This window comes from Natrix helvetica (genome assembly GCF_964273705.1).
Source record: "Natrix helvetica genome assembly, chromosome: 13".
In the NCBI taxonomy this organism is placed as follows: domain Eukaryota; kingdom Metazoa; phylum Chordata; class Lepidosauria; order Squamata; family Natricidae; genus Natrix; species Natrix helvetica.
Genome location: NC_138557.1, coordinates 439,638 through 466,186, shown reverse-complemented (window position 1 = coordinate 466,186; position 26,549 = coordinate 439,638). Strand labels below are relative to the sequence as shown.

Below are 26,549 nucleotides of genomic sequence, written 5' to 3'. Positions count from 1 at the left end.
CGAGCGAATTGGTCGCAGGGATGTATGGGGCAGAATACGATCCCGCAAGTAACTAGGTCCTAAGCCATGGAGCGCTTTAAAGATAGTTATCAAAACCTTGAAACGCACCCGATAGACCACAGGAAGCCAGTGCAGCTCGCGCAGGAGCGGTGTCACGTGGGAGTACCTAGTACTCTCCATAATTACCCGCGCGGCTGCGTTCTGGACCAACTGTAGCCTCCGGGTGCATTTCAAGGGAAGCCCCATGTAGAGAGCGTTACAGTAGTCCAAGCGAGACGTCACCAGCGCATGAGTGACTGTGCGCAAGGCGTCCCGGTCCAGTAGGGGGCGCAATTGGCGCACCAGGCGAACCTGGTGGAACGCCCCCCTTGCCACGGCTGTCACATGGTCATCCAGAGCTGCAGTAATGGACGATCTGCAGTAATGGACGATCAACTGCTCTTTATCAGCCAAACTGCAAGATCGGCAATGCCAGGAGAGGCAAGAGATGCCCAGAGGCGGATGGCTAGCAGCCACCGCCTCACACGGGGGCCTCTTTGAGCATCGGCGGGCTAACTTCACATGCCTTCTGGAAGGAGAGCAGCCAGCCCTGCTGGAAAAGCTCTGAAGCTGTTTTATAAACATCTGCCCTTCTCAATGGCCACAGCTTAAAAAGGAGTGGAAACCCTTTCCTGGCCTTTACCCGGATGGCTGACAAGCAAGAATCCCAAGCAAGGGATGATTTATGGGCAGGAGAGGCCTGAGCTGGAACGGGGAAGGAGGAAGGGCACCTTGCAGAAGCTAACGGGACGCTTGGTGGACAGAAGCCACCGGGAACTGCAGTGGGGTTTCCTCCTCCTCGTCATGAAGGGAAACATACGAAGGAAACCAACCTACACCGCAGGAGCTCACCAGACTCTGATGAGGTCAGAAATAAGTTGGAAAGGGTAAAAAAAAAATATGGAAAGGGGAAGCTATCAAAGGAGGGCAACTCTCCTCCAGCCAAAGTAGCAGATCACAAGGCTGAGGCACCCTGTCCTGTCCTGGGGGAGGGAGAGGGGGACAGCCCTGGACAGGGCGGGGGCCACTACCTCATGGCCAGAAAGGAAAAGCCAGCTGCGGGGGTGGGGGCTGCCCAGGCTCCGTTCACCATCCCAGGATAGCTGCAGAATTGAAGCGAGTCCCTCTGGGCTCTCTTCTCAAGGGACCCGCCTGGGTTCACGCTCTTTGCCTTCTGCCAGATCTGTTGGTTGAGTTGCGACAGATGAATGCCTGGGAAATCAGTCTGGCCTTGACGTGTCACACACTTCTCAAAAGACGCCAAGGCCGACTGAAGGGTTTCCCCCTCCCTTACAAAGCTTGACTTATGCCTTCCTCTAAAAAGGGGAACTGGAACTGCCCACCTGGAGGTTTATTGTGCATTTGATTGTTTTACTGTGCTGTTAAACGACCAGATGACTTAAGTGCCATCAAGTCAGTCAACTTTTACCTTCTACATAGATCTTCTGTGGGGTGGTCTGAAAGAAGCATTGAATGTAGAGATGATTGTGGCCCTTCTGAATCAACTGTTTTTTATTGGACGAAAGAGGAGATTACCACAATAAAAAATGTAAACAGTTGCTACTCATAAAAAATGTGGTTACTTTATTTAGGGATGTCTTGTGAAACCCATGTATCTTCAAAAGCCTCACACCACGTTCCGAGTCTGCAACAGTTTCTGAAAGTTAAGATAAAGCCATTAACGTATCAGTGTCCAAGCACAGACTGTAATGGGGTGACTCAGAGACAGACAAGCGTTGTTTAAAAGAGCCTTAGCTCTTCTCCCAGGTATTTGGTGAGGAAGACCCCTGGCTCCACCGTTCACTGATTTCCCTGTAACTTCTGAGCTGCCCAAAGTTAGAGTCAGGCAGCATAAATGTTTAATAAAGCATTATTAATATATACACAAGTCTGTCGGTTCGTGTGTGCTGTACCCATTTAACTGCTTCAATTAGATGGCTTTCTGGTGGTCCACTTTGAAGGTGCCACCGAGGAGCCTCTGGGGGACGTGTGGGGGGCCTTTTCTTCACTGCCTTGTAACAGCCGAGTTAGAATTCCATACAAAAGCGGCCTGTTAAGAGAAAGAAAATAATCCCAATATTTAAAGAGGAGACTCTGTGAAAGGGTTGCAGGTGCCCACTTCAGTGGGGTCTCTAAGAGGGACCCCCGGAGGGGAAATAAAGGCAATCAAGCTCTCTAAATCCAGCAGGGCTCATTGCACCAGAAGGACTTTGGGATATATTTATCGGCCTCCAAATGCAACACCGGACAGCCACTCACACGAAACTTCAGAAATATCAACCTCCAGCTGGAGAAAGGGTCGCTTTTAGAGCCAAGAGTGCAAAGATGACCAGTGCCTGCTTGCAAATGATTTGGGATTTGGACTAGGAGGCAGCCGGTGTTTGACCAAGGGAGAAAAACCTTCGGAAGGGCCCTTTGCCTTCTTACACGGATCTGCTGCTGGGGTCCTCCACGACGTGCAGCTCCTTGGCGAGGAAATCTCGGTCCAAGGGTATTTCAGGCTGGCCGGACTCTGCAACACACGGGAGGAGGGGGCTCAGCTCCGAGGGAGGCCGGAGGGAGATGCAGGGAGCGGTCTGGCCGAGGGAGGGGCGGCTCCTCCGGGGCTGCCCATGTTCCCCAGCCTGAGAGGGGCTGCCCTCCCCTCCCTGGAGCCCTTCTCAGCAAAGGCGTCTCCTGCAGGGGGCCGGACGGATGACCTCTGGGGGAGCCTCCCCATCCTCACCGGCCAGGAAGACGGAGGCGCTGCAGTGGAAGCGCTGGAACTGCAGGTATTCGCGGATGAGCTCGTTCAGCAGGAGCGTCTCTCGGGGGGCGGCGGGGCGCGGCTCGCCCGGATCATCCAGCGCGGCGAAGACCTCTGCCCGGACGCGGGCGCGCACCTGCCCCAGCGCCCCGCTCCGACCCAGCGCCTCCTTCAGGGCTGCGCGGAGACAGAGGCGCCTTCAACAGGGGCAGCGCCGCCGCCCTCCGCCCGCCCGGTCCCCCACGGCCGTTGCGCGGGCGGGCCCAGCGAGGAGAGCTCCGGCCGCCCCGCCCCGCCCCGCCCCCGCGAGGAGAAGCCGCCGCGCGCGCCGCCGTTACCCGCTTTCAGCTCCGCCACCGTCGCCATCTTGGGAGGGGGCGGGGCCGGAAGCACGCGAGGGCCGGGAGGACGACGCCGGGCGCCGGAGAGACCGAAGCCCGCCCTTCGCCTTCATTGGCCCGCGGCCGGCCAATCGCAGCGCGGCCTGACTCAGCAGCGGCGGCGGGAGTGGCGGTGGGGATGCTGAGTCAGTGCGGCCGGGCTCGCTCGCTCTCTGGCGCCCTCTGGCGGCGATACCCGGACTCATGGCGCACACGCGAGGCGCCCCCTGTGGTGGGCCGGGGGGACTCCGTGGGCGGCGGGGGAGAGGCGCTTGACTGCAGCCGGCGGGGGCGGCCTTTCTTCTGAGCCAGGCGGGCCCCTCCCGGGCGCCCCGTCCGCAGACGAAGCGGGCTCTCCTGCCGCTGTCCGCGAACGGCCCTGGCCGGGGAATCCCCGGGAAGAGAGGCGGCCTCCTCCCCCCCCACGCGGCTCTGCCGGGCATCCCGGGCGCCCCGCCCTCCGCGTCCACCCAGCGCCCGCCGCCGCCGCCCCGCCCCCTTCCTGCCCTGCCGCCCATCGGCGGTGCTGAGCGAGACACTCCGGAGCAGCCCCCCGGCCCCATGGGCGCCCCCTGGCTCTGCGACGGGCCCTTCTGGGTAAGCTTCCCGCCGGCTCCGGCCACGCGGCGGCCGAGGCGCGCCCTCCTTGCCGGGATGCGCTGCCTGGAGCGAGCGAGCAGGAGCGACGGGAAGTGGCCGCGCTGGCAGATGCCGGCACCGGCCGTTCCGCGAGGGCATCGCCGGCAGCCGCCGGGCGGGAGGAGCGCTGTGGTGGCGGTGGGGCTGGACGGCTGGCGCTAAGCGGGACGCCTCGCTCCCCCTGGGAGCCCCCGCCCGCTCGGCTCGCTCGGCTCGGCTGCCTGGGGGAGGCGCGGGGGGAGGCGGCCCGGGCAGGATCTGCCGCCGCGCGTGGACTTTTCTCGGGGCGACTGCGGGGTCCGGCCGTCCCCTTGCGCGGCTGAACGGAGCGCGGTCCTTCTTCCCGCGCAGAGGCGCTGGTGTAACGGGCGGGCAGCCGAGGCCGCGGCAGGAGCCGGAAAAACCGCTTTCGGGCACCATTCGGACGACCAGGCTGCTTTGCCAGGGAGGGGAAGGGTTTCCCAGCGGGGACTGGCCGGGGTGAGGTGGACAGAGCAGGGAGGCTTCCTGGGGAGCCGGGGCATCCCTAGCAGCGGCCTGCCTCGCGGGAGCTGGGCGGCGGCGGTGGGTGGCCGAGCCTTGGGCAAAGCTGCGCCGGTGTCGGCTGCCGTAAATTGCAAAGGGAGAAGGAGAAGGCCAAAGGCTGAGGCCGGGTCTGAGCTCCCCACTCCCCAGTTGGAGGGCTGGGCGCTGGGCAGGCTCAGCCCGGTTCCGTGTTGGGTGCAAAAGAAGCAGGGCGCTGGTGTGCCCTTGGCCAGTGGTGTCCTGCTCGCCCACTGCAGCCGGCCTTCCTGCCTGGAAAGGGAGCCACGATGCTGCCGGGCCTGGGGCTGAAAGGTGACTTCTCCCTGCTGCCTCTTAGATGCCCCCTAGGCAGGTGCGGGCACCAAGCCTGGACCCTCCTGCAGGCAACGCAGGTGCTCCACAGTGCTGTGTGATGCCTCCACCCAGGGCTGCTCCTCTAGTCCCGTGTCCCGGCACCCGTGGGGCTGGCACTTTCCTTGGCTTCCAACCACGTCAGCTTTTAAACTGCTAGCAACTGTTTGGTTTGCAGGCAGCCATGCAATAAATATACGTTTGGGTGACCAGTGGCTTGGTTTTCACTCTTGGAGAATGCATTGCTGCATATTTCCCCCCTCCAACAAACCTGTTGCGTCTTGCCAGCCATCCTGCTGGTTCTCTCGATGCCCAGCTTCCCCACCCCCATCCGTTAGCCGTTGCTGTGGGTGTTGTACGTGGCACATCTAGCCAGGCCTTTGCAACAGCCCAGAAAGCAGCTGGCATTCACCGTCCCGCATGTCTCGACCTGTAAGGATTCCCTCTCCTTGAAGCGGGAGAGTAGATGGTTGCCAGGGAATTGTACCCGCTGTTTGTTTACGGCAGGAGAGTTAACGGGAGCGAAACAGTCCTTGCTCCCAAACCGGCAACCACCTTCAGAAAGTCTCCCCAGGCCAGGCTTGGTCCAAGATGTGACCAGACGGCTTGAGGGATCACAATTAGAAGCCTTTGGAGCGAGGTTTTCTGATAGGAAATGCTGCTTGGGAGCTCCCCTTGTCCAAGTGCTCAGTCGCTCTCTTTTCCTCTGATCCCAGATCCCCATCTAAGTGCAGCAGGGTCCCTGTTGGCCAAAGTGGCTTTCCTGGGACCTTGAATGGGAGAGTCTGGTTGCGGGAGAGGAATGCATCCCCCGTGGGCCCACTTTCCCCTCAAGAGCCATTTATCAGCTGTGGGACAGAAGAGAATTCTCTTCCGTAGCCTGTTGCAGGTTGTATACAGCAGGCTGAGTCCCTGTGGAAATTAGGGATCATTATGTGCTGTTGATTTCTGGACAAAAGGCAGGTTTTCAAGTGGTTCAGTTTCCTTGGCCTCACCCTAACGATTGAGCTCCCTGCCTCTGACTCGCTTGGAAAAACGGTGTCATTTTTTAAGTATTCAGGCGAATACTTTGGTGCTTCTGAAGTGTGCCAACAATTGCAGAATCTTGGCTTTGCAGTGTAAAAAAAAAGAATAACAGCCACGTTCTGAGTCTCAAATTCTGGGAAATCTCGGCCAGAAGGCTAGTTGGTTTGTTTTCATAGTGGCAGGTGAACGCCCAGTATTAAAAGTCAGCAGTAGAGAAATAGGATCTTGGTTGTCAAATAATCAGTGATCCAGAAAGGTTGACTGTCCTCAACTTGTAGCCATCTGTAGTATTAAACGGCATACAATCGCACATTGTCAATAGGAGAAAAGGCCATTGATCTGCTGCTGCTGCTGCTGCTGCTTTAAAAGTTTGGCCGGATGTTCCTGCCTATTTTTCACAGCTAAATTTGTTTTGTCTGCAAAATACTGAACTTCAATAAATTGGAGCTGCGGCTAAGCAGAGTTGAATTACAGGAGCACCAACTTGTTTACTGTGTTTTAGGCAAAACAGTTCCAGGCCAAACAGACGGTCTCTGGGCCTGGGTTGTTTGGGGCTTTAGTTCAAAACGGAATTGAGTTGGGCCAGGTGGTCAGTGGCTCTGATGATTTGTAGGGGTTTTCCATTTGACCCCGGAGAGCTCTGCAATCAGCAGAATTTGTTTGGCTTGCTTGTCCTGTGGCTTTGGACCTCCCCCCTCCCCCCCCAGTAATTCAGGGGGAGGGGAGCCCGCAGGAAGGGCTGCGGAGCTGTTGGCGCTCAAAAAATGCTGCCAGGCCCTGGCTCTGTCGCTGGGGAAGAAACTTGCTGTGCTGTAGGTTTGTTGTGGTCAGGTAGGGACATGAATGCTGCTGGGTGCGTGTGGCTGGGTGGGCGGAGGAAGTGGCCCGGCTGCCTCCTGTCTCTTTTTTGCTTAAACTTCGAAGCAGGAGCCGGGCAGGGCAGGGAGCAGCTGGGTGCAAAATGCTTTGCTAAATTTGGCGGCTGGGAAGCTAAGCGAGTCACCTCAGGTCATCCCCGAAAAGCTGGCCAGCATGACGCACTTTCTCCTTGTTATGGTTGATTCCTCTGAGCTCCAAGAAGGGAGATTTTGCCAGCCCCTTCTTCCCTTCGCACACTGCCCAGAGCCGAGGTTCCTTGGCATTCCTGTTCGTCCCTTCTCTGGTTCGCCTATCTTTAAAGTCCCTCTCCTTTCATTGAAGGACATTTGGCCCTCACTCCTATCAGCCTCAGTTTGGGGACGAAGAAGAGTCACGCAAGGTCCCCAGGAGGGCTCAGGGCTCTTCCCCAAAGGGTCTGATTTCGGCCCCTTCCCCATCGTCTGAGTTGGTTGCTGGGCGATTCCGAATTGCGTGGGAGGCCCCCGTCTCCCCCCACTAGACACGATGCGCAGAGCAGCCACGTTTGGGCCTAGAAACATTTTTGAACCTTTCTTACAGAAACCATGGAGGGGGATGATGGATCAGGGAAAAGTTTGGGGAGCGGCGGGGAAGGAGGCTTTACTAAGGCTCCCTTGACAGGCCTCCCCTTTTCCCTTGGCCGATTCCTAAATTGGTGGGATCTTTTGCCATTAAAATACCTTCCCTGTTGCCACCCTCCTTTTGCAATTAAAAATAGCCGTTAATCTCTCTGCTGGGGTTCTGGAGAGAGAGCTGAGCTAATCTTCTTATCGCATTTTTGGGATGGCTGCAAAGAAAAGGAAGAAAGAAGTGGGAGTGTCCAAAATGCAGGTGGTGCTTTTCAACGGAGGCAACAAGGAGGCGTCCTCCCCCCACCTCCCCTCGTGTGCAGTAGTGGGGGGGGGGTGCAGTAGTGGGGGGGGGGAACTACCGCCTGGCCCTCTGAAAGAGGCAGCCCTGCAGGATATGCACCTATGGAGCCGCCCAGGCGTTGGGGGAGTACAGTTCTCTGGTTCAGGGGGATTTCTTTGGGAAATCCCCAAAGAGCTGAACAGAGTCTGAGAGACCCTTGACTGACCCTCCAGAAAGGAGCTCCCCAGCAGGCTGGGGGTTCTGGAACAAGGCAGGCATCAAGGCTGCCACATGAGTCTCCATTCATGTTGGGGCCCAAGTGATTCCCATTCCCAGCTGGAGGGGCGTAATTGAAATGCTGCTCCCCAAAATGCAGGCGAAATCAATGCCCGACCCGAGTCCCGCAAATGAGAGAGGGAACTCGGGGAGCCAGCCTGGCCTCAGCTCCCTTCCCTGCCTGATCGCTCTGCTTTTCCTTCCGCAGGACTGGAACCTGACGTGGTACACGGAGGACCCGGACTTCACTCCCTGCTTCCAGATCACCATCCTTGCCTGGATCCCCTGCTTTTACCTCTGGGGGGGCTTCCCCATCTACTTCGCCTACCTCCGCCGCCATGACCGGGGCTATATCCAAATGTCTCACCTCAACAAAGCCAAAACGGTGAGTCGGGGCCCTTTGCAGCCCCCCAGCCCTGTGGCTCCGCCTCCTGGTCCCTCTTGGCATACGCGCACTGGTAAGCTGAGTTCCCTGAAGCCTCCGGAGTGCAAAAAACCGGCCCTACGGGCAAACCAGTTTACTCATAGGGCCGGTTTAAGCCCTCCAGAGCCTTCAGGGGCCTTCCGGAGGCTTCCCTGAAGGCTCCGGAGGACCGTAGGATCGTTGTTTGTCCTCAGGAGCCTTCAGGGAAGCCTCCGGAAGGCCCCTGAAGGCTCTGGAGGGCTTAAACCGACCCTATGAGCAAACTGGAAGTCACTTCCGGTTTTTTCGTAGGGTCATTTTTTGTCCTCCGGAGCCTTCAGGGAAGCCTCCTGAGTGCTCCTGAACGCTCTGGAGGACTAAAATCAGCCCTACAAGCAACCCGGAAGTGATTGTTTTCACCCTCCCCAGGCTCCTATAAAGCCTCTTGAGCCTGGGGAGGGCGAAAAAAGCATGAAAAAATGGGGGGAGCGCCTGTCATGCACGCATGTACGCTGGTGTGTGTGTCGCACATTGCATTATGGGTGCGGACCGTCCGCACATAACCCCCTGGCGCTTCTCCCCGCTTATGGCATGCAAGCCAATAAAGGTTCACCATCGCTGCCCTAGTCTTGGGGGGAGGGGGGCGGGCAGGTGCTGGAGGGGCTTCTTTGGCGTCCCCCCCACCTGGAAACCTGCAGAGAGGGGCCTCTCCTGTGAGACTGCATTGCACAGGGGAATTGGGGGACAGATTGAATGCAGGTTTTTCCTTTCGGAGTTTTCAGACTTTGCTTGCCTGCCCTTCTGTGGGCCTCCTGGGTCTTTGCTTGGGAGAAGGGATTTGCCCAGAGAAAGAGCCCGTCCTCTCTTGTTTTGCAGGCCTTGGGCCTCTTCCTGTGGCTCGTCTGCTGGACAGACCTTTTCTACTCTTTCTGGGAAAGAAATCACCACATTGTTCGAGCTCCAGTTTTTTTAATCAGCCCTACCATTTTGGGCATTACAATGGTGAGTAAGTTGGATTGTTGGGCTTTGTGCATTTTATCCCACAGATTTTCTCCCTTGCAACCGTCTGCGTGGCTGATGGCGGCTGTGTTGCCCACCCTGGGAAGCAAATCTCAGGCCTCGCTTGTTCCAGTTCCAGAGCGGAGTGAGCAGCTGTGATCCCGGAGCCTCCATGGGCAGTAACAGTCTATTCTTTTGACTTCCCTCTCTGTAGCTGCTTGCCACATTTTTGATACAGTACGAGAGGATCAAAGGAGCCCAGTCCTCGGGAGTGATGCTCCTTTTCTGGCTGATTGCATTCCTGTGTGCGGTCATCGTTTTCAGATCCAAAACAATGCACGCCTTGTGCCCGGTGAGTGCCAGCTCCTTTTGGGCAGAATCCTTGGGGAGCTGGAGGGGCAGCTGAACGAGTGAGGCTGGGGTTAATGCTCAGGGGTCTTGTGGCTTCAGAGGCCGGAAATTGACCCCTTGGGGTTTTATTTGAGACTAACCAGGCTTCCCTTTGAACGGACCCGTTCTCTGGGACGGAGGAGCCCTCTGCCCACCCTGTGGCCAGAGCTGGGGGGGGGAGGATCCTTTCTTGATGATCACTCGAACACTTTGCTGTGGGGTTTTCAAAACGAAACGCTCAGTGAGATGAAGCGAGCACAATTTGCATCTCGTAGCAGTGAGTCCCCCTCGATGAATTTAGCACCTCGGCAGGTTTAACGAGAGTTTCCTCTTGAACAACCCTGAATTCTCTTATTGGGGGAAAAGGCGCTGATATTCCCAGGGCAATTCCACAAATTTCCCTAAGTGGCATTCTTATTTTCCTCCCCAGGATGCGGAAATAGACGTCTTTCGCTATACCACTTTCTACATCTACTTCGCTTTGGTGCTAATTCAGTTTATTCTGTCCTGTTTCCCAGAACGTCCGCCTTTATTCTCTGAAAACATTCATGGCCCGGTAAGTGTTATCGCGGCAATTGGCTGAATGAGTCATACTTGGGTATCTAAGTGATGTGTTTGCTTAACGAAACTCTTTTTAATCTTCTGCTCAATTGCATGTAAACAACTTTTAACTATTTGCAACCGCTTGTCCAACCTCGGTTGCTTGAATTTCCAGTCTGCGCTACAATTGTTGGCTACGGTTTCGGTTAGTTGTTTGTTTTTCAAAAGGTTGCCCCGTTCCTTTGCATTGTGCAAATAATCAAAGTTTTGTATTGGCACGAATGAGATTCCCAAATCAGAGAGAGGATTTTGTGGAAGAGTCGGGAAATTTAAAGTTGTTTGGTGACTTCTCTGTGCAAAAATGATCTCTTCCTCCCATTGGGGAGTATTTTGGGAGGGCAAATGCTTCAGAAAAGCAGGAGGAGGGTCTGACCATCTCCTTGCATAACCTCTTGGATTGTGGCCTTGAACCCCTAATTCTGCTCCCAGTTGTGGGCTGTTTTTAGAGTGTGGTGCAGTTGGTGGCCACTCAGGCCTCAGTGAGTTCATGAGCTCCAGCCGTACCTGCAAAACCAGACAGGAGCTGAATAACCGGCTGAAGGTGAAACCTGCTGGGATCCACCATAACAATAAACAAATTGCGGGCAGAATTTGTCCCCAAGGCCACACAGGGCAGCCCCCTTCTTCCTTGCAAGCGGTCAACTTGGGACCGCCAACTTTCTGCTTCATGAGGTGAACCAGTGACGTCTTTTGATTCCGCTGAAAGGGCTGAACCCTGCTCTAAATGGGCTCTAGACGGAGTTGCTGGCAGCTGGGCTGGTGATGTGTGGGCACAGCTGCTCCGCTTCCTGCTTGCCCTCCAACCCGCAGCTGTCTGGAGGCCATTAGAAGCCAGTGGCCCTCAATAACCAGCTGAATCCCTTCCCCCCCCCAGAATCCCTGCCCGGAGTCCGGGGCTTCCTTCCTGTCCAAGATGACATTTTGGTGGATCTCTGGGTAAGAAAACAGATATTTCCATAGACTTCAACCTCTTGATTCTCCGGTCGGAAGCCTTGCAGCTGAGAGGGGATGGCACCTGCCCACAGGTTATGATGGTGGCTGGGGATTCTGGAGGTTGTAGTCCTGCTTACCTGAAGGGTACCAGGCCGAAGAAGCCCTTTGGAGGCCAAAGCTGTCCGTGGCCCAGTGGATCCGTGGGATGTTTTGTGGGGCCACAGTGCAGTTCCTCTGAAAGGGGCCTGGAGCAGAGGAGCCCTTCCGTGTAACTTCCTCTTCCCCTCAGGCTGATGATTCACGGGTACCGGCAGCCGCTGGAAGCCAAGGATTTATGGTCTCTGAACAAGGAAGATACGTCGGAGGAGGTGGTGCCCGGCTTGGCTGCCCACTGGGCCCGGGAGTGTGCCTGGGCCAGGAAGTGCGTGTTGCTCCCGGAGTCTGTTAGGGCGTGTGGGAGGCTTTTCCAGGAGGACCCCTTTTGTGCGACACAAGTCACACTTGCACAAAAGCCTTTTGTTTGTTACCTTGCTCTTTAGTTCCACCCCTTTCACAGAGAAGGCAAGCGTGGGAGGCGGGAGTGGCTCCTGCCCTGCCCTGGATTTTGGTTTGGGGCCCTTAAATTAAGTGTGTGATGATCAGGAGCCGCTAAGTGGGGGGCCAGGGGTTCCTTCTCGTCCCAAAGCACAAACCGTCTTGTGGCTCCTTTCCCTGGCTGATGCTTTTGGGGTCCATTGAGCTGCAACTCCCATCAGGGCTGGTGGTCCTGGCCAGAAGTGTGTGGGTGCTGGGGGGGGGGGGGGAAGCCCCACAATCCACCCTGGGAGCCGGCTTTGGTGACTGGGTGGGTGTTTGGGTGGTGATCCCAAGGAGGCCTCCATGCCCCCCTCTTTCTGCCTCCGCAGGCTCATGAGTCCCATGCGCTACTCGCCCAAGAAGCCGGCCAGCTCCGACGGGGAGGAAGAGGCGGAGGCCCTGATCCTGGGGCCCCCTTCCAGGGCCCGGGAGCCCTCGCTCTCCCGGGTGCTCTACAAGACCTTCGGGCCCTACTTCCTGATGAGCTTCCTCTTCAAGGCCCTCCACGACCTCATGATGTTCTCAGGGCCGGAGCTCCTGAAGTGAGTGCCAGACCCCCCCCCCACCTCCCTTCCTGCCCTTGGATGGCTTGACTGCTCCCTTGCAGGGCTCCTCCTGGGTGGCAAACTCACTCCGGGACTTCAGGCGGCTGAGCGTGGCATTCCAGCTATCGCACCCCCCCTCCCCCTTCTCTGGCCTTTGATGTCAGGGAATTGCAAGCTATTTTCTGTTGTGCTTCCTTTGCTGCTTTGATCCTCACAGGGGTCTTTGTTTTTGTCCCAAGAGCTTCCGGGTGCCCTGTGGTCTCCCGGCCTTTGGGGCGGGGTGGGATGTTTGGGCCAGCCAGTCCCAGAGCCCGGCCTGTCGTTCCTTCCTGCAACGTCTTCTCCTTCCTAGGCTGCTCATTAACTTTGTCAACGACAAGAGCGCCCCCAGCTGGCAGGGCTTCCTCTACACCGGCCTCCTCTTCTTCACGGCCTGCCTGCAGACTTTGGTCCTGCACCAGTACTTCCACATCTGCTTTGTGACAGGGATGAGGCTCAAGACGGCCGTCATCGGGGCCATCTACCGAAAGGTGCGGGGACAGCGGTTGCCTTCTGCCCAGGGTGGGGCCTCCTCCGTCTCTGACTGGACAAGGGGACTGGGAGCCGCAGCTTGAGACGACCCCCTCCTTTGCGAAGCAAGGGGGGCAGCTGCCTGTGTGCTGAGAGAAGGGGGAGCCCTGCAAGGCAGGAGGCATTTTCCTCCGTGTTTGATCAGCAGAGTCTTTGCCAACACCGGCTTTGGAAGACGCTGGGGCGGGGGCATTGGGTAGACATGGCTTGCCCAAATCACTGGGAGCAGAGCTGGCAATTCATTAACCACAAAAGCCTCTGATGACCTTCTGCAAAGGGCTCTGTGGGCATCGCCCTCTTGCTCCGCTGCTCGTGATGGGCTCCATTGGCACCTCACTGGGTTGCCTCCTCCCCAAAGGGATCCTGGCTCTCTCGTGCCCCTTCCCTCTCGGCTGGCCTGGAGATGAGGAAATTCCACGATATCCAAGCCCTAAATCACGGTTAATGATAACTGTGTTGAAAAGGCAGTAAAACAAAATTAGGATGAAATGTCACTTACTTGCCCCAATCCCCCCCCCCAAAAGAGAAAAGCGCAGGGGAATTGGAGGTAGCTGTCGCAGGGATGATAAACCCCAGGCTGCCTTCCGGATGCTTCTTTTGGCTCCTGCTCTAAATCCCCCCGAGGCTTCCAGGTTCTCGGTTTGTGTTGTGGTCTCATTCTTGCTGAGGGGGCTCCCTTGATGCTTAATTCCCCCCCCCCCTTGTCTGCTTCCAAGGCCCTGGTCATCACCAATTCGGCCCGGAAGGCCTCCACGGTGGGGGAGATGGTCAACCTGATGTCGGTGGATGCCCAGCGCTTCATGGACCTGGCCACCTACATCAACATGGTGTGGTCGGCCCCCTTCCAAGTGATGTTGGCCCTCTACTTGCTGTGGCTGGTAGGGAGGAAGGGGCTCCCTGAGGCCCGGGGGAAGGGGGGGCATTGCTCACACCCTGCGAGGCCTCTCCGGATCGGGAGAACTGAGGCGCCTCCAATGGCTTCCCCAGAACCTGGGCCCTTCCGTGTTGGCTGGTGTGGCCGTCATGCTGCTCCTGGTGCCCGTGAATGCCGTGATAGCGATGAAGACCAAGACCTACCAGGTGGGGGCTCTGCTGGGACGGTCAAATGCACTCGGCCATGGCGGGCAGGAGGGGCTGGGTTTGATCTGTCCAGGTGACCGTTTCTCAACCTCGGCACCTTTAAGGGGGCTGGACTTCAACTCCCAGAATTCATCGGCCAGCAGTTGAAGTTGCTGCCGTGGAGAGACGCTGCCCTTCGGCCTCCCCTTTTCAATGCAAGAGCTATTAAACACCCGTGAAGCCCTACCATCCCCCGACTGAGCCGTCTGGAGGGGCTGGGTGGAGGTTGTGGGAATCGGAGGGCAGGCAGGGGGGCCCAGGGGTCGTGGGCCAGGCTCCCCGGGGCTCCAGCCTAGAGCTGCACAGCTGCAGTCAGTCCGGGATGTGGGCCGCTGCCACCGAGGCGTGTCCTGACGGGCTCCCGTGGCCGCTCGCAGGTGGTTCACATGAAGAGCAAGGACAGCCGCATCAAGCTGATGAACGAGATCCTGAACGGGATCCGAGTGCTGAAGCTCTACGCCTGGGAGCTGGCCTTCAAGCGGAAAGTGCTGGAGATCCGGCAGGAGGAGCTGAAGGTGCTCAAGAAATCAGCCTACCTGGCGGCCATCAGCACCTTCACCTGGGTCTGCGCCCCTTTCCTGGTGAGCCTTTCAGGGTCCTCCAGGGCTCCCCACCCCCCGGGAGCTGCTGGACATCCTGGCCAGGTGCGTCTCCCTCCCTCCAGGCGTGACTCCGCGTGGCCTGCTTGTTCCTAGGTTGCTCTGTCCACCTTCGCCGTTTACGTGTCCGTTTCGGAAAAGAACGTCCTGGACGCCCAGAAGGCCTTTGTGTCCTTGGCCCTGTTCAACATCCTCCGCTTCCCCCTCAACATCCTTCCCATGGTGGTCAGCAGCATCGTGCAAGTGAGAGTCCCCCGGCTCTGCCGCTTTGGGGGGGCAGCGGGGGCTTTCGGGAGGAGGGCAAGTGTCAACCAGCAGGACAGGCTGAGTCCTCCTTGATTGAAGGCCTTCAAGCAGAGACGCTCTCTAGCCTGCACCAGACAATCTCCACAGTCCCTCCCAACTCTGCCATTCCGGGGTGGGCAGCCCACAGCCCTCCCCCCCCGTTGGCCCCAGAATCTCCAGGCCGAGTCTCAGGAGGGGCCTGTCTCTTTGGGTCCAGGCCAGCGTGTCCCTCAAGCGTCTCCGGGTGTTCCTGTCCCATGAAGAGCTGCACCCCGACAATGTCATCCGGGGAAACCTCAGGAACGGTGAGTGGAGCACTGTCAGCCAAGGGGCCCCTCAGGGTCGAGAGCAGCTGCCAGATCCCCCCCCCCCCAATTAAATCCAGCATGGCTCATTGGAATCTTCCAACTTCTGCACCATTCCCAGTTTGTGACGTTCAGCCAGGTTGTTGCCGTGGGGCCTGGCGGTGGAGGGTGGGCGGGAGAGTCCAGAAAGGCGCCACTTGGAGAGGGCCAGAGGGTCCCCACCCCTGGCAGGTGCTGCCCTTGGCCACCTCCGTCCTGCTCAAGGGCACCTTTCCTTTTGCCACTGGCTAGCGGGCAGCAACAACCTCAGCGTGAAGAATGCCTCCTTCAGCTGGTCACGGACAGAGCCCCCCGTGCTGAGCAGGTGAGACCCTGGATGGCTTCCCTTGCCCCCCTCCCCCCCGGTGGCCAAAGATGGCCCTGGACGGGTCTGCCGTTGCCCAGTTTGCCCCTTTTTGCCCCCTCCCGGGGGTCGAGGCTGAATTAGCGACTCCTTTTCTTCCAGCATCAACTTGGCCATCCCGGACGCTTCCCTGGTGGCCGTGGTGGGGCAGGTTGGCTGCGGCAAATCCTCCCTCCTGTCAGCTCTTCTGGGGGAAATGGAGAAGCAGGAGGGTCAGGTCTCTCTCAAGGTGCGTGGGACAGGAGGAGCCCCCCCCAGATGGAGAGCTTGGGGGGCTTATCTGGTGGTCTGGCAGAGGGAGGGGCATCTCTGAGGCCCACCAGCAGCACCTCAGGCCCCTCCTGCCTTGACTGGAGCGGCTCCTTTCCTTGGGTTTGCAAATAGAGGGTCTCATTTCCCCGGGGTGGGGGGTGGGGTGGGGGGCATCTATGATGTCCTTCAGCCAAAGGGAATTCTCTTGCAGGGCTTCCGGGGCGGCTGCGGCCGACTTCCCCTGGTGGCAAATGTGGGATCTCAGGGCAGCAGCAGGGGGGGGGGGGCAGCGGTGGGCTCCCTGGAAGGGAAATTCAAGGGGGGGGGTGTCTCCTCGGCAGGGCTCCGTGGCTTTTGTCCCTCAGCAAGCCTGGATCCAGAACGCCACCTTGATGGAGAACATTCTCTTTGGGCGGGAGCTGAACGGGAGGCACTACCAGCGGGTGGTCGAGGCCTGTGCGTTGCTGCCCGACCTGGAGCTTTTCCCTTCAGGAGACCAGACGGAGATTGGAGAGAAGGTACTTGAGGGGGCACCATCTGTGGGCGCCCACACTTGCTTCTGGCCAGACCAAAGCTTAAAATCTCTGTGTGGCGCCATTTCCCTCCCACATCCCCTTCCGTGGGGCCCCTGGGCCGCACCTGGGCCCTCCGTGGCGCTCTGCCTCCTGCCCGGCCCTGAGAGCGCTGCTCTCTCTCCCGCAGGGGGTGAACCTGTCGGGCGGCCAGAAGCAGAGGGTCAGCCTGGCCCGGGCCGTCTATGCTGACACTGACATTTATCTGCTGGATGACCCCTTGTCCGCTGTGGATGCCCATGTCGGGAAGCACATTTTCGACAAAGTCATTGGGCCAAAGGGCCTCCTGAAAGACAAAGTAGGTGTGGGGGGGGGAAGCTCTGGCGGGGGGGGACTTTCTTCTGGGAACTCAAAGGGCGGAGGGGGGGGGGTCATCACGATCTTATTGCTGTCTCTTTGCTATGAGGCTGCACTGGTTGCCTCCAGTGGGCACCGCAAGCCCCTCCGTCCCCCAACATCCCCAGTTTTGCCTCCTCCCTCCTGCCCCAGACCCGGATCCTGGTGACACACGGGGTCAGCTACCTGCCGCTGATGGACACCATCATCGTCTTGTCTGAAGGCAAAATATCGGAGATGGGATCGTACCAAGAGCTGCTCAAGCAAGACCGGGCCTTCGCAGAGTTCCTGCGCACGTACGCCGGGGCGGATCACAGTGTGGCTGGCGAAGGCAAGGAGCGGACCCTGGCGGATGTCGATCTCCCACTGTTGTATGGGTCCTCTTGATCCCCTGCCCCGTTTCCGAGGTTGGAAAGACTGCAAGGGTCGCTGTTGAGGCCCTCTTGGTGGGGAAATCCCTTGGACGGCTGGCAGCCAGAGCTTCCGTCCTCTCCGTGCCTTGGCTGCCCCCTGGAGCGGCTCTCCTGTTCCTTCTCTGCCCTTTTCCAGCGGTTGTCGAACAGGTCTTTGTGGTTAGAAGCACGCTGGTTGCTGTCGTGTATCAGTGGGTGCCCTAAGCACGCAGACTCCGAGGCTGAAGGGGGGGGGGACCGAACCCTGGAGGGGTTTCCAGCTTAGGCTTGTCAGAAATTGAGTTGAAAAAAATCTCTCTTGTTCCTAAATCGGGGTTTTCAGACTTGGCAACTTTTAAGTGTCCGCTGGGGAATTCTGTGGGTCGAAGTCTTGAAGTTGCCAAGACTGGTCTGACTGGCTCATCGGACATCAGTGGTGGGCTGGTTTTGATGCTTCTCTTCCTCCGCTCATCCCAAAACTAATTTGGGTTGCTTCTCATTCTTGGGCAGGATTGCAAATGCTGTCAAGGGCTGGAGCTGCCCCTCAAACCCTTTGTGAATCTTGGTTTAGAAACTGTCCGGGTATCTGTAGTGCCTCCAGGACTCAGCTGCTGTTTCCCAAATCGTTGCTCCACTGGGCAAACAGCTTCTGGGCTTGCCAGCTGGCACTGCAGAAACAAGGCGGGTTCATCTAATGCCCTGAAAACAGGGTGGCTTAATTGGGCGTTTATAAAGCTAATAAAAATTCCACTTTCCTTGATTGTGGGAAGTGGGCGGGATGAAGAGAGTCCTGGAAATCGCTGGTTTAACTCTTGCATGTGGCGGCCAGATTGAATTGCACTCTGCTCTCCTTCAACAAGCCAGCATAGCTTAAGAGGGGCAACCGGGAAGAGCTTAGCTTAAAGCACCTTCATCTTTTCTTTGTTTGTCCTCCTCTTTCTTTGGATTTATAAAAAGCATTTTGAACAGAGGAGGGTGGAGAGAAGTTACTAAAATTCTCAGCAGCAATAGCAATAGTTCTTAGACTTATATACACTTCATGGGGCTTTTATGGCCCTCTCTAAGCAGTTTACAGGGTCAGCCTCTTGCCCCCAACAATCTGGGTCCTCATTTGACCCACCTTGGAAGGAAGGAAGGCTGAGTCAACCTTGAGCCTCGTGAAATTCAAACTGCCAAATTGCAGGCAGCTGGCAGCCAGCAGAAGCAGCCTGCAGCAATAAAAGCTCAATAATTTTTTCCCCAAATTTCTGATGACTTGTATTCTTCGCTAGGAGAAAAAATAATTGTCCAAATTCTCACCAAATCCTCCTCCAGCGAGTCGATTGAAACAAAGAGCTTCAGTTCTTAAATCCTTGCAGAGAGGCAGACCTTCCCCGAGTACAGGACAGTGCCAGATAGTAGCGGATTTAGTCATTGGGAGTCTCTCCTTTGCTTTGGCCCTTTCGTTTTGTGCAACAACCCTCTTATCTGCCCTCTTTTCAATTCCTGCAGAGACCCCCGGTCTGGTCCCAAAGGAAGAGAAGCTGCTGGAGAACGGGGTCCTCGCCAGTGAAAACTCGGTCCAAGTGAGGAGGTGAACAAGGGGAACAGCCCTGGGGGGGGGGGGGGGGGGGGCTGCGCCTTGTTCCCAGAGGTGTCACCTAAGCTAGGAACAACAATTCCCCCCCCCCCCTACTTGCTGCTCCCTTCCTTCCCGGGCATCGGCAGGTGCCTCAACCCCACTTGGGGCCCTTCAGTTGCTGGCTGAGGGGTCTCATGGGGAAGGGAGGGGGTCTTTTTTGTCCTGGAGGCAGAATCTGCTCCAGCACAGGGAGGAACTTCCTGATCAGTCTGAATCTTCGGCCCGCTTCTTCCTGCCCTCCCTGCGAGTGGGGATGCAGGGAAGTCCCTGGGGTGCCCCTTCAGTGGGCAGGGGCTGCTTCCCAGGGGCGTCTGCTGCTTTGGAGGGCGGAGCGCTCAGCACGATCCCAGGCTTTTGCAATGGGGCTCTGGGAACAGAGCCAGAGGGAGGCCCGTGCGGCGGGGGGGCCTTGGAGGCTGGGGGAGAGGGGTGCCTGCGGGAGCCGCTCTGCTTTGCGCATGGGCAGAGGGCTCTCGGCTGGGCGAGAGCAGCCCGGGATCAAGCATGGCATGTGGGCCTTGCAGGCAACTGAGCTGCTCCTCGACCTACAGCAGCGACACGGAGAAGTCCCTGGTGCAGAACAGCCTGGCCCAGGCTCAGAAGGCGCCGGACGGCAAGAACACCTGGAAATTAACCGAAGCGGACACTGCCCAGACGGGGAAAGTGAGGCCCCACCCACCACCCACCGAGGCTTCGCCACTTGGCCCTTGTTTAGCCCAGGAAAACTGGCTGCCCTGGGTGGCAGCAAAGAGCTTCGGAGTTGGGGGCTGGCCGTAGTAACCCCTGCCCCCAAAAGAGGGGCAGCAGCAGCCTGGGAGAGGCCCTGGGTGGGGGAGAAGGGGAGGGGGCCCGAAGGAGGGCTTGGGGGACTGGCTTCCACTGCCGGAGAGGCTCTCTTTCCAGAGGGGGTGAATGTGCTCTCTTGGCTCCCCTGGCCGGCCTTCGGAGGGCCCACGGTCCCTTTATTTGGGGATTAAGTCCAGGGATTAAAGGGATTCCTTTGCGTCAACAACAACTTGGCCCAGTTCTCTCCTTTGAAAGAAAATGGCCGGCTGCTGATCACAAGGGCTTGACAGGAGCCACTCGGTGGGAACAGCCAATGCCCGGGGGTTGAACTGGCTGTTTCCTTTCTGGAAAAGGCTTCCAGCTGGGCCAGGCTCCTGGCTGCCGTTCGGACAGCTGGCCCCAGGCCAGGGTCAGGGTCAGGCCCTTCAAGGTCGTGTCTGTTTGCCTTTCCCCACTGGGAGATTTGTGAACTGGCCAGCGGAGACAACTCAGGGCTGCCCTCGCTCTGCCCGCCTGGACGCCATCTTCCTCGGCCCCTTCTCAAGCCACCCCCCCACCCCCCGGGCAGGGAGGTTGGCACTCAGGGGCAGGCACGGCTGGTGGAAAGAGCACCGCTGCCATTGTCCTCTGACCGGCCATGGCCGAGCGCCTGCCGGGGTGGCAGCCGGGGGTGGCCTCCCTCCCAGATTGAGACCAGATTTTTGGGGGGACGCAGAAGGAGAGACGGTGGGAGCTGTGGCCATCTCTTGCCCTGTCCGGAGGGAGGGAGCCGGGATGGGCAGAGAATGGCAGAGGGAATTGGGGTGGGGGAAGAGTTGGAACAGGATCCAGGAGCAGCAGGGAGCCCTGCCACCAGAGGGGGGGGCACTTGTTGGGCAGCAGACCTCTGGGCCTGGGGGGCCCGAAGGGTCCTGGTGGAGTGGCAGACCTTTTCTCTGATGGCCGCCTTGTGTGTCGCAGGTGAAGACGACCGTCTACTGGGGGTACATGAAAGCCATCGGGCTGGGCATCGCCTTCCTGAGCATCTTCCTCTTCCTCTGCAACCACGTGGCCTCCCTGGCCTCCAACTACTGGCTCAGCCTGTGGACAGACGACCCCGTCATCAACGGGACGCAGCAGCACACCAACATGCGCCTGGGGGTCTATGGCGCCCTGGGAATCTCTCAAGGTCTGCCCACCCACCCCTCGGGCCTAGGGCTCCTGCTTCCTCCTGGCCTGCGGCTGCCCTGGGGACATCCCCGGGGTCCCGGCTTGGGGAGGGAGGGCTCCCCACTTCCAGGGTGTGAATCCTGCATTTTGCGGGCACAGATCTGTGCCATCTTTTGAAAGGGAAGGTCTGTTGGGGAGCAGGATGAGATGAAAGGGACGGGAGAAGAGGGGGTGGGATTATGTGCCAGGTGCTGGCCTCGTCTTCTCCCTTCTTCACCCCAGGCGCTTCGTAGTCTGCCCAGCAAGTAACGTCTGGGTGCCCTGATCCTGTTCTCACAGCTGGCACAGGGCTGGGTGCCCAAAGCTGGTATCTGCCAGCTTCATGTGGCCATTCGCCCTGAATGGGGTATTTCAATGTTTGGGAAGCAGAGCTGAGGCACATCGGCTGGCGCCCTCAAAGGCACCCTCTGCAGGGGAAGCGGGCAGGGCAGCGTTTTTCATGGGGACGGACGACAACGGGCAGCCTTTGGAATCTTCCAGAACACTCTTGGGCCCCCGATGACCCAGACCTCGTGGCTGCGTTGGCCTTCCTGAGCGGCTCCAGCCAGACCCACACTTTGCCCTCTCGCTCCCTGCAGGCGTGGCCGTGTTTGGCTACTCCATGGCGGTTTCCGTGGGGGGGATCTTTGCTTCCCGCCGCCTCCACCTCAACCTGCTACATAACATCCTGCGGTGCCCGGTGAGCTTCTTCGAGCAGACGCCCAGCGGGAACCTGGTCAACCGCTTCTCCAAGGAGATGGACATCATCGACTCCACCCTGCCGCAGGTCATCAAGATGTTCATGGGCTCCCTCTTCAACGTGCTGGGCGCTTGCGTCATCATCCTGCTGGCCACGCCAATTGCAGCCGTGGTCATCCCACCCCTGGGCTTCATCTACTTCTTTGTGCAGGTAGGGGTCACACCTGGCCCTCCCTGGGGCTCCCTCCGTGGCCCCTCTGACGGCCTCCGCTTCTCGTGCCTCCCCAGCGCTTCTACGTTGCCACCTCGCGCCAGCTGAAGCGCCTGGAGTCGGTCAGCCGCTCCCCGGTCTACTCGCACTTCAACGAGACCCTGCTGGGCGTTAGCGTCATCCGTGCCTTCGGGGAGCAGAAGCGGTTCATCAGGCAGAGTGACCTGAAAGTGGACGAAAACCAGAAGGCCTACTACCCCAGCATCGTGGCCAACCGGTAATCCAGTTGGGGGAGGACGAGGAAGCCCTGAAGCGCTTGGAAGGGTGGCTCCCTGCCGGCCTCTAACCCCCCGCCCTCCCTGGCCTGCGCAGGTGGCTGGCCGTCCGGCTGGAGTCGGTGGGCAACTGCATCGTCCTTTTCGCAGCCCTGTTTGCCGTCATTGCTCGCCACAGCCTGAGTGCCGGGCTGGTGGGCCTGTCCATCTCCTACTCGCTACAGGTAGGGCGGCTTCAGGGAGGCCTCTCCGGTTTCAGCCTCTTCATGAGCCGGACCTTCTCTGATGGGAGAACCATCTGCCCTGGGAAGGATTGTGGCAAAATGGGTTTTTTTTTAATAAGCATAGATAGAATGGATGTAATGGCAAAGCCTCTCGCAGGAGAGATGGGGGCTCCTCCTAGGATTGCCTGGCCAGCTGGAGGGCCTGGTTTTTCTGGCCCCTGAGAACCACTCCTGCCCTCACGTGGTCTGGGGGTCTGCCCTGAGCCAGGAGCCCTTCCCTGCAACCTCTCGTTCACCTTAAATCCCGGCCCTAAATTGTCCACGATCCCTGCTGGCTGGCGGCTGTCTCAGAGGTGTCTCCCAAAGGGGCTGCCTGCTTCTGCCCTGCCCCCGATTCCTCGGGGGTTGACCAGGGGGTCCTTCCTTTGCAGATCACCACCTACTTAAACTGGCTGGTCCGAATGTCCTCCGAGATGGAGACCAACATTGTAGCTGTGGAAAGAGTGAAGGAATACTCGGAGAAGGAGAAAGAGGCCAGTCCCTGCTCCCAGCCGCCATTCTCTCCTTTGGGCACAGAACCCTGAAGGGGCTTCCCTGGCACAGGACAGCCTTGGCCTTTCGGGTTCTCCCAGGAGAAGCTTGGGGGGGGGGGGGGTGCAGCCCCAGGGAGCTGCTCAAATGCTGGTCGGCCAGCACCGAAAGGGAACCTCTCATAGAACAGAGTCTGTGCTCCCCACTAATTCTGAGGTCCACAAGGAAGAAAGACATTTTCTGTTTCCACTTCCTGGCAGATAGTTCTTTGGGATAGACTGCCCCTAAACAAGAAGGTTCCACTTGGCTAATGCTTAGGAAGCACCTGCAGGTGGCTGGGTCCTCTCTTTAAAAGTCTCCAAGGCAAAGCCAAAGGCTCCCTGGGCTCCGTCTCTCAGTGTGAGTGGGGGTCCTGTCCAGCCAAGGGCCAAGGGGCCACAGTGGCTGTGTCCGTTCTCCCGGCTGGTGAGAGCGCCCTCTGGTGGCCAAGAGAGGAAGCATTGTTCTCCTTGGTCCATTTGCTGGGAATCAGCTGTTATGGTGTTTGCACGCTCCAGAAAAACATCCCGTGGGTGGTGAGAGGCCGAGTGCTGGACAGGGGGCTTGGGCCCAAAGGATGAGCCGGTGGGGGCGGGTCTTGGGAAGGCCCCCAGGCTACGGAATGGCTGGGGCACATGAGCCCAATTCCCATCTCTCGCAGGCCAAGTGGACCTCTGCGCAAGCGGCTGTCCCGCCCGGCTGGCCTCAGGAAGGGCGGGTGGAGTTCCGGGGTTACAGCCTTCGCTACCGGAGCGACATGGACCATGTGCTGCGGGACATCTCCATCGTGGTCCACGGAGGGGAGAAAGTGAGTTCCCTGGGGGTTGGAGGCAGCCGTGTCTCTTCAGGATGGAGGCTGGGAGAGAAGAGGCTTCCTGGCCCTGGGTGAGGGGCAGCAGAGGAGCTGGTGAAGGCAGGAGCTCCTTCCGGGCTCATCTGGATCACTGGGAAGCAGCACAGATGCTGCCTGCGTGGCAAGATCCCTTCAAGGTCCATCAGGAGAACCGTCTCTGCCTGCCGAGGTTGAGGTGGTTCCCTCAATGTCCGTCCGTTGCTGCCCACCCATCCCCCGATCCCCCCAAGTGTGTTTAGCTCCTCTTGAGGAAGGCTGGGCCCTTTTCAGTGGCTTCTGTCTCTGCTCTCCGCCCTCGGCAGGTGGGCATAGTCGGAAGGACGGGGGCCGGGAAGTCCTCTCTGATGCTGGGCTTGTTTCGGATCAAAGAGGCAGCAGAAGGAGAGATCCTCATTGACGGGATTAACATTGCCAAAATCGGGCTCCACGACCTTCGCTTCAAGATCACCATCATCCCCCAGGTCGGTAGGGGCTGCCTGGGGGCCTGACCTTCTCGGCAAGGTCTCTTCCCCCCACCCCCAAAAAGAACCAAACCCCTGGGGTCCCATTTAAGGGAATCACCTGGGAGTGAATGCATGCAAGCCGAGACTCGATTTGAGCCCCTGGAAAATGCAAAGCTCATTTGCGCCTCTGGGGCATTTGCAGCTTCAGGGCCCTCTGGAGGTTTTAAGCTTCCCACGCAGGAGGCCTTTTGGAAAAGGGGGAGAAGCCCCTCGAACCCTTTCTGTGACCCTCCAGGCTCTCTTCCCCTCCCTCTTCCCTGCCTAGGATCCCATCCTGTTTTCCGGCTCCTTGCGCATGAATCTGGACCCCTTTGACCAGTATTCTGACGACGACGTCTGGATGTCGCTGGAGCTGGCTCACCTGAAGGCCTTCGTCTCCTCCCTGCCTGATAAGCTCCTCCACGAGTGTTCAGAGGGCGGGGAAAACCTCAGGTACCCAGGGCAACGGGAGAGCTTTTACCACGCACAAGGGGGGCCCTGCATGTTTAAGGGCAGGATGCGGAGCTCTGCGAAGCTGGTTTGCCTCTAAACTGTGGCTCTACCAGCCCTTCGTTAAACTGGCGCTGCCCAGAAAGAATGGCTGGCTTTGCAGGAGTTCCACAGGAGTTTTGGAGCAGTTTTGGCCGGTCTCTGGCTGTGGGCCCAGCTCTCTACCTGGGACTGATTCACAGGCTTAAGAATCAGGTGTGATTGGGAGCCCAGGAAGAAAGAAGCAGGTGGCCGAGAGACGCTCAGCCTTGTCTTAACACAACGCCAGGAGAAAAACTGTGCCTGGTGTTTACCTGTTTGGTTCTCTTTCCTGAGGGGAGGGAAGGTGCGCCCTCCTCCTCCTCCTCCTCCTCCAGAGTTTTCCTGGTTAGTCATCAACTCAAGGACAGGCTGACTCAGAGGCCTCGGAGATAGTCTCCTGTTCTCCTAATCGTGTTGTTATGGAGGGTCACACACTGAACTGATACAATCCTTGTACATTGTACCAATTTAATACTTTCAGTGGAATAACAGAGAACACATTTCTTTTTTCTTAATATAATTAGTTCTCTTCTTTGATGTTCCTTTTTTTCCTCTGGATCTTTTTCTGTTTTTTTTTTCTGGTCCTCTTCTTATCTTTCTTGAATTTGCAAAGAGGGGGACAGAGAGAAGTGAAGCTGCCCTTTTCTGCCTGCAGCCTTCTTGCAAAAGGAGGACGCAATGGATGTCTTAGGTTGTCTTCTAGGAAATTGGTTTCTGACATGGGCTGTAATCTGGGACAGGTTCTGCCCAGAGAATGCCAGCCTGAGCTGTGCATTGCAACCGAAATGATCAGAGTCCAGCCGATCCAGGCAAACAGCTCCACCCTTTTAGGAGCAGCTGTGAAAAGACGGTTTTGAGATAAACAGAAGCCAGGCTCTGCACGCACACGCACATGCACACACACACACACACGGCCTTCTCTCTGCCTGTGTCTGGGCAACAGGCACAAGGGCACACACAGCCTCTCTCTCGTTTACAAAATCCCTGTTTCATTCACAAGGACGAAGCATCCAGTACGTTCGTCCTTTGCCGTCTAACGTTGCCCTTTCTGTCTTCAAGCGTGGGTCAACGGCAGCTGGTGTGCCTTGCCCGGGCCCTGCTGCGGAAATCCAAAATCCTGGTTTTGGATGAAGCCACCGCCGCGGTAGACCTCGAGACGGACAGCCTCATCCAGTCGACGATCCGGACTCAGTTTGAGGGTTGCACGGTCCTGACCATCGCGCATCGCTTGAACACCATCATGGACTACACGCGGTAAGGCGCCAGAGGTTATGGGCCACTGGCAGTGGTTGGCATGTTGGCTTGTGCAGGGCAAGGAAGATGGTGACGGACAGAGCTGTTGTCCATTTAGGGTGATCGTCCTGGAGAGAGGCAGAATCGTGGAGTGCGGGGCTCCTGCTGACCTCATCGAGCGCAGGGGCGTCTTCTGCAACATGGCCAAAGATGCCGGCTTGGTTTGACCAGGTGAAGCCGGCCTTCCCCCACCCATCCATGCCCAGGGAAAAGCACAGGCAGGCTGGCAGCATCTGCCAGGACCCGTTTTGCACAAAAGGCAGTAGAACAGCGGCTTCCTCTTCTCCTCGCTCGAGAGGAGCAGCATGACGGTGGCTGGGGGCGCAGAAGGGCCCCCCTGACTTGAAGGAGCATCTTGCTGGGATTACTGTCTGCACCCAAAAAATTATCTTATTCTGGTGATGGGAGAAAGGATGCAGAGAAGCAGCTGCAGCAGATTCAGAAAAGTCCCTTCTGGTTTCCTAACTGCTTCCTTCTAGGGTTGCAGAAGGGTTCAGATGCAGACGAGCAAACCTGCTCTCCCCCCCCCCCCGCCCCCAGGGCAGGTTCAGCCCCAGCCGCCTTCGCAGCTCCCCTGGCACTGCCTGGTCACCTGCGAAGGGAAGGGAGGCCTCTGCCAGCCTGGGAGTTTAGAAACTTCCATTTGAATAATGTGGACCTTTTTTTAAAGGGAAAACACTCTAGAGATCTCTTTTCATAGAAGATAATTATTTAATTTTTGTAAATAAATTTCTCTGAAGAAATTCAGCAGACTGAAATTTTCTTTGGTACTTTTGTAGTAAAGTTTTTGGGTTAGAGAATGGCCC

General features: G+C 58.0%; 2 protein-coding genes across 4 annotated transcripts; one reads left to right on the top strand and one right to left on the bottom strand.

The window, feature by feature from the left end:
• Positions 1-1,600: 1,600 nt before the first annotated feature.
• On the bottom strand, positions 1,601-3,275 carry CEP20 (centrosomal protein 20). Of its 3 annotated transcripts, none has more exons than XM_081965455.1 (5): positions 3,124-3,275; positions 2,765-2,962; positions 2,467-2,551; positions 1,924-2,089; positions 1,601-1,696 (listed from the first exon to the last, which is right to left on the bottom strand). In XM_081965455.1, the coding sequence occupies exons 1-4, from the start codon at positions 3,149-3,151 to the stop codon at positions 1,966-1,968; spliced, it is 435 nt and encodes a 144-aa protein (XP_081821581.1). In that variant the 5' UTR covers positions 3,152-3,275; the 3' UTR covers positions 1,601-1,696; positions 1,924-1,965. The 3 variants fall into 3 exon arrangements, with proteins under 3 accessions (XP_081821581.1, XP_081821580.1, XP_081821579.1); XM_081965454.1 differs by having other exon boundaries at positions 1,953-2,089; XM_081965453.1 differs by having other exon boundaries at positions 1,601-2,089.
• Positions 3,276-3,611: 336 nt separating this feature from the next.
• LOC309398501 (multidrug resistance-associated protein 1-like) lies at positions 3,612-26,490 on the top strand. Its single transcript, XM_081965449.1, has 31 exons — positions 3,612-3,762; positions 7,940-8,116; positions 9,011-9,136; positions 9,348-9,485; positions 9,954-10,079; positions 10,998-11,059; positions 11,346-11,477; positions 11,962-12,174; positions 12,530-12,707; positions 13,464-13,625; positions 13,735-13,827; positions 14,244-14,447; positions 14,562-14,708; positions 14,968-15,055; positions 15,347-15,419; positions 15,561-15,687; positions 16,052-16,228; positions 16,413-16,580; positions 16,772-16,949; positions 18,502-18,583; positions 19,156-19,294; positions 20,378-20,585; positions 21,205-21,515; positions 21,593-21,792; positions 21,888-22,014; positions 22,446-22,547; positions 23,246-23,392; positions 23,740-23,898; positions 24,206-24,372; positions 25,510-25,704; positions 25,802-26,490. The coding sequence occupies exons 1-31, from the start codon at positions 3,727-3,729 to the stop codon at positions 25,908-25,910; spliced, it is 4,551 nt and encodes a 1,516-aa protein (XP_081821575.1). The 5' UTR covers positions 3,612-3,726; the 3' UTR covers positions 25,911-26,490.
• The last annotated feature ends 59 nt before the right edge of the window (positions 26,491-26,549 follow it).

Coding starts and splice junctions, on each gene's coding strand:
- CEP20 (XM_081965453.1), bottom strand. CDS start 3,151: ATGGCGACGGTGGCGGAGCTGAAAGCGG. Junction 2,963..3,123: donor GGTGGCGGAGCTGAAAGCGG/GTAACGGCGGCG, acceptor GTCTCCGCGCAG/CCCTGAAGGAGGCGCTGGGT. Junction 2,090..2,466: donor GACCCCAGCAGCAGATCCGT/GTAAGAAGGCAA, acceptor TTCTCTTAACAG/GCCGCTTTTGTATGGAATTC.
- LOC309398501 (XM_081965449.1), top strand. CDS start 3,727: ATGGGCGCCCCCTGGCTCTGCGACGGGCCCTTCTGG. Junction 8,117..9,010: donor ACCTCAACAAAGCCAAAACG/GTGAGTCGGGGC, acceptor CTTGTTTTGCAG/GCCTTGGGCCTCTTCCTGTG. Junction 9,137..9,347: donor CCATTTTGGGCATTACAATG/GTGAGTAAGTTG, acceptor CCCTCTCTGTAG/CTGCTTGCCACATTTTTGAT.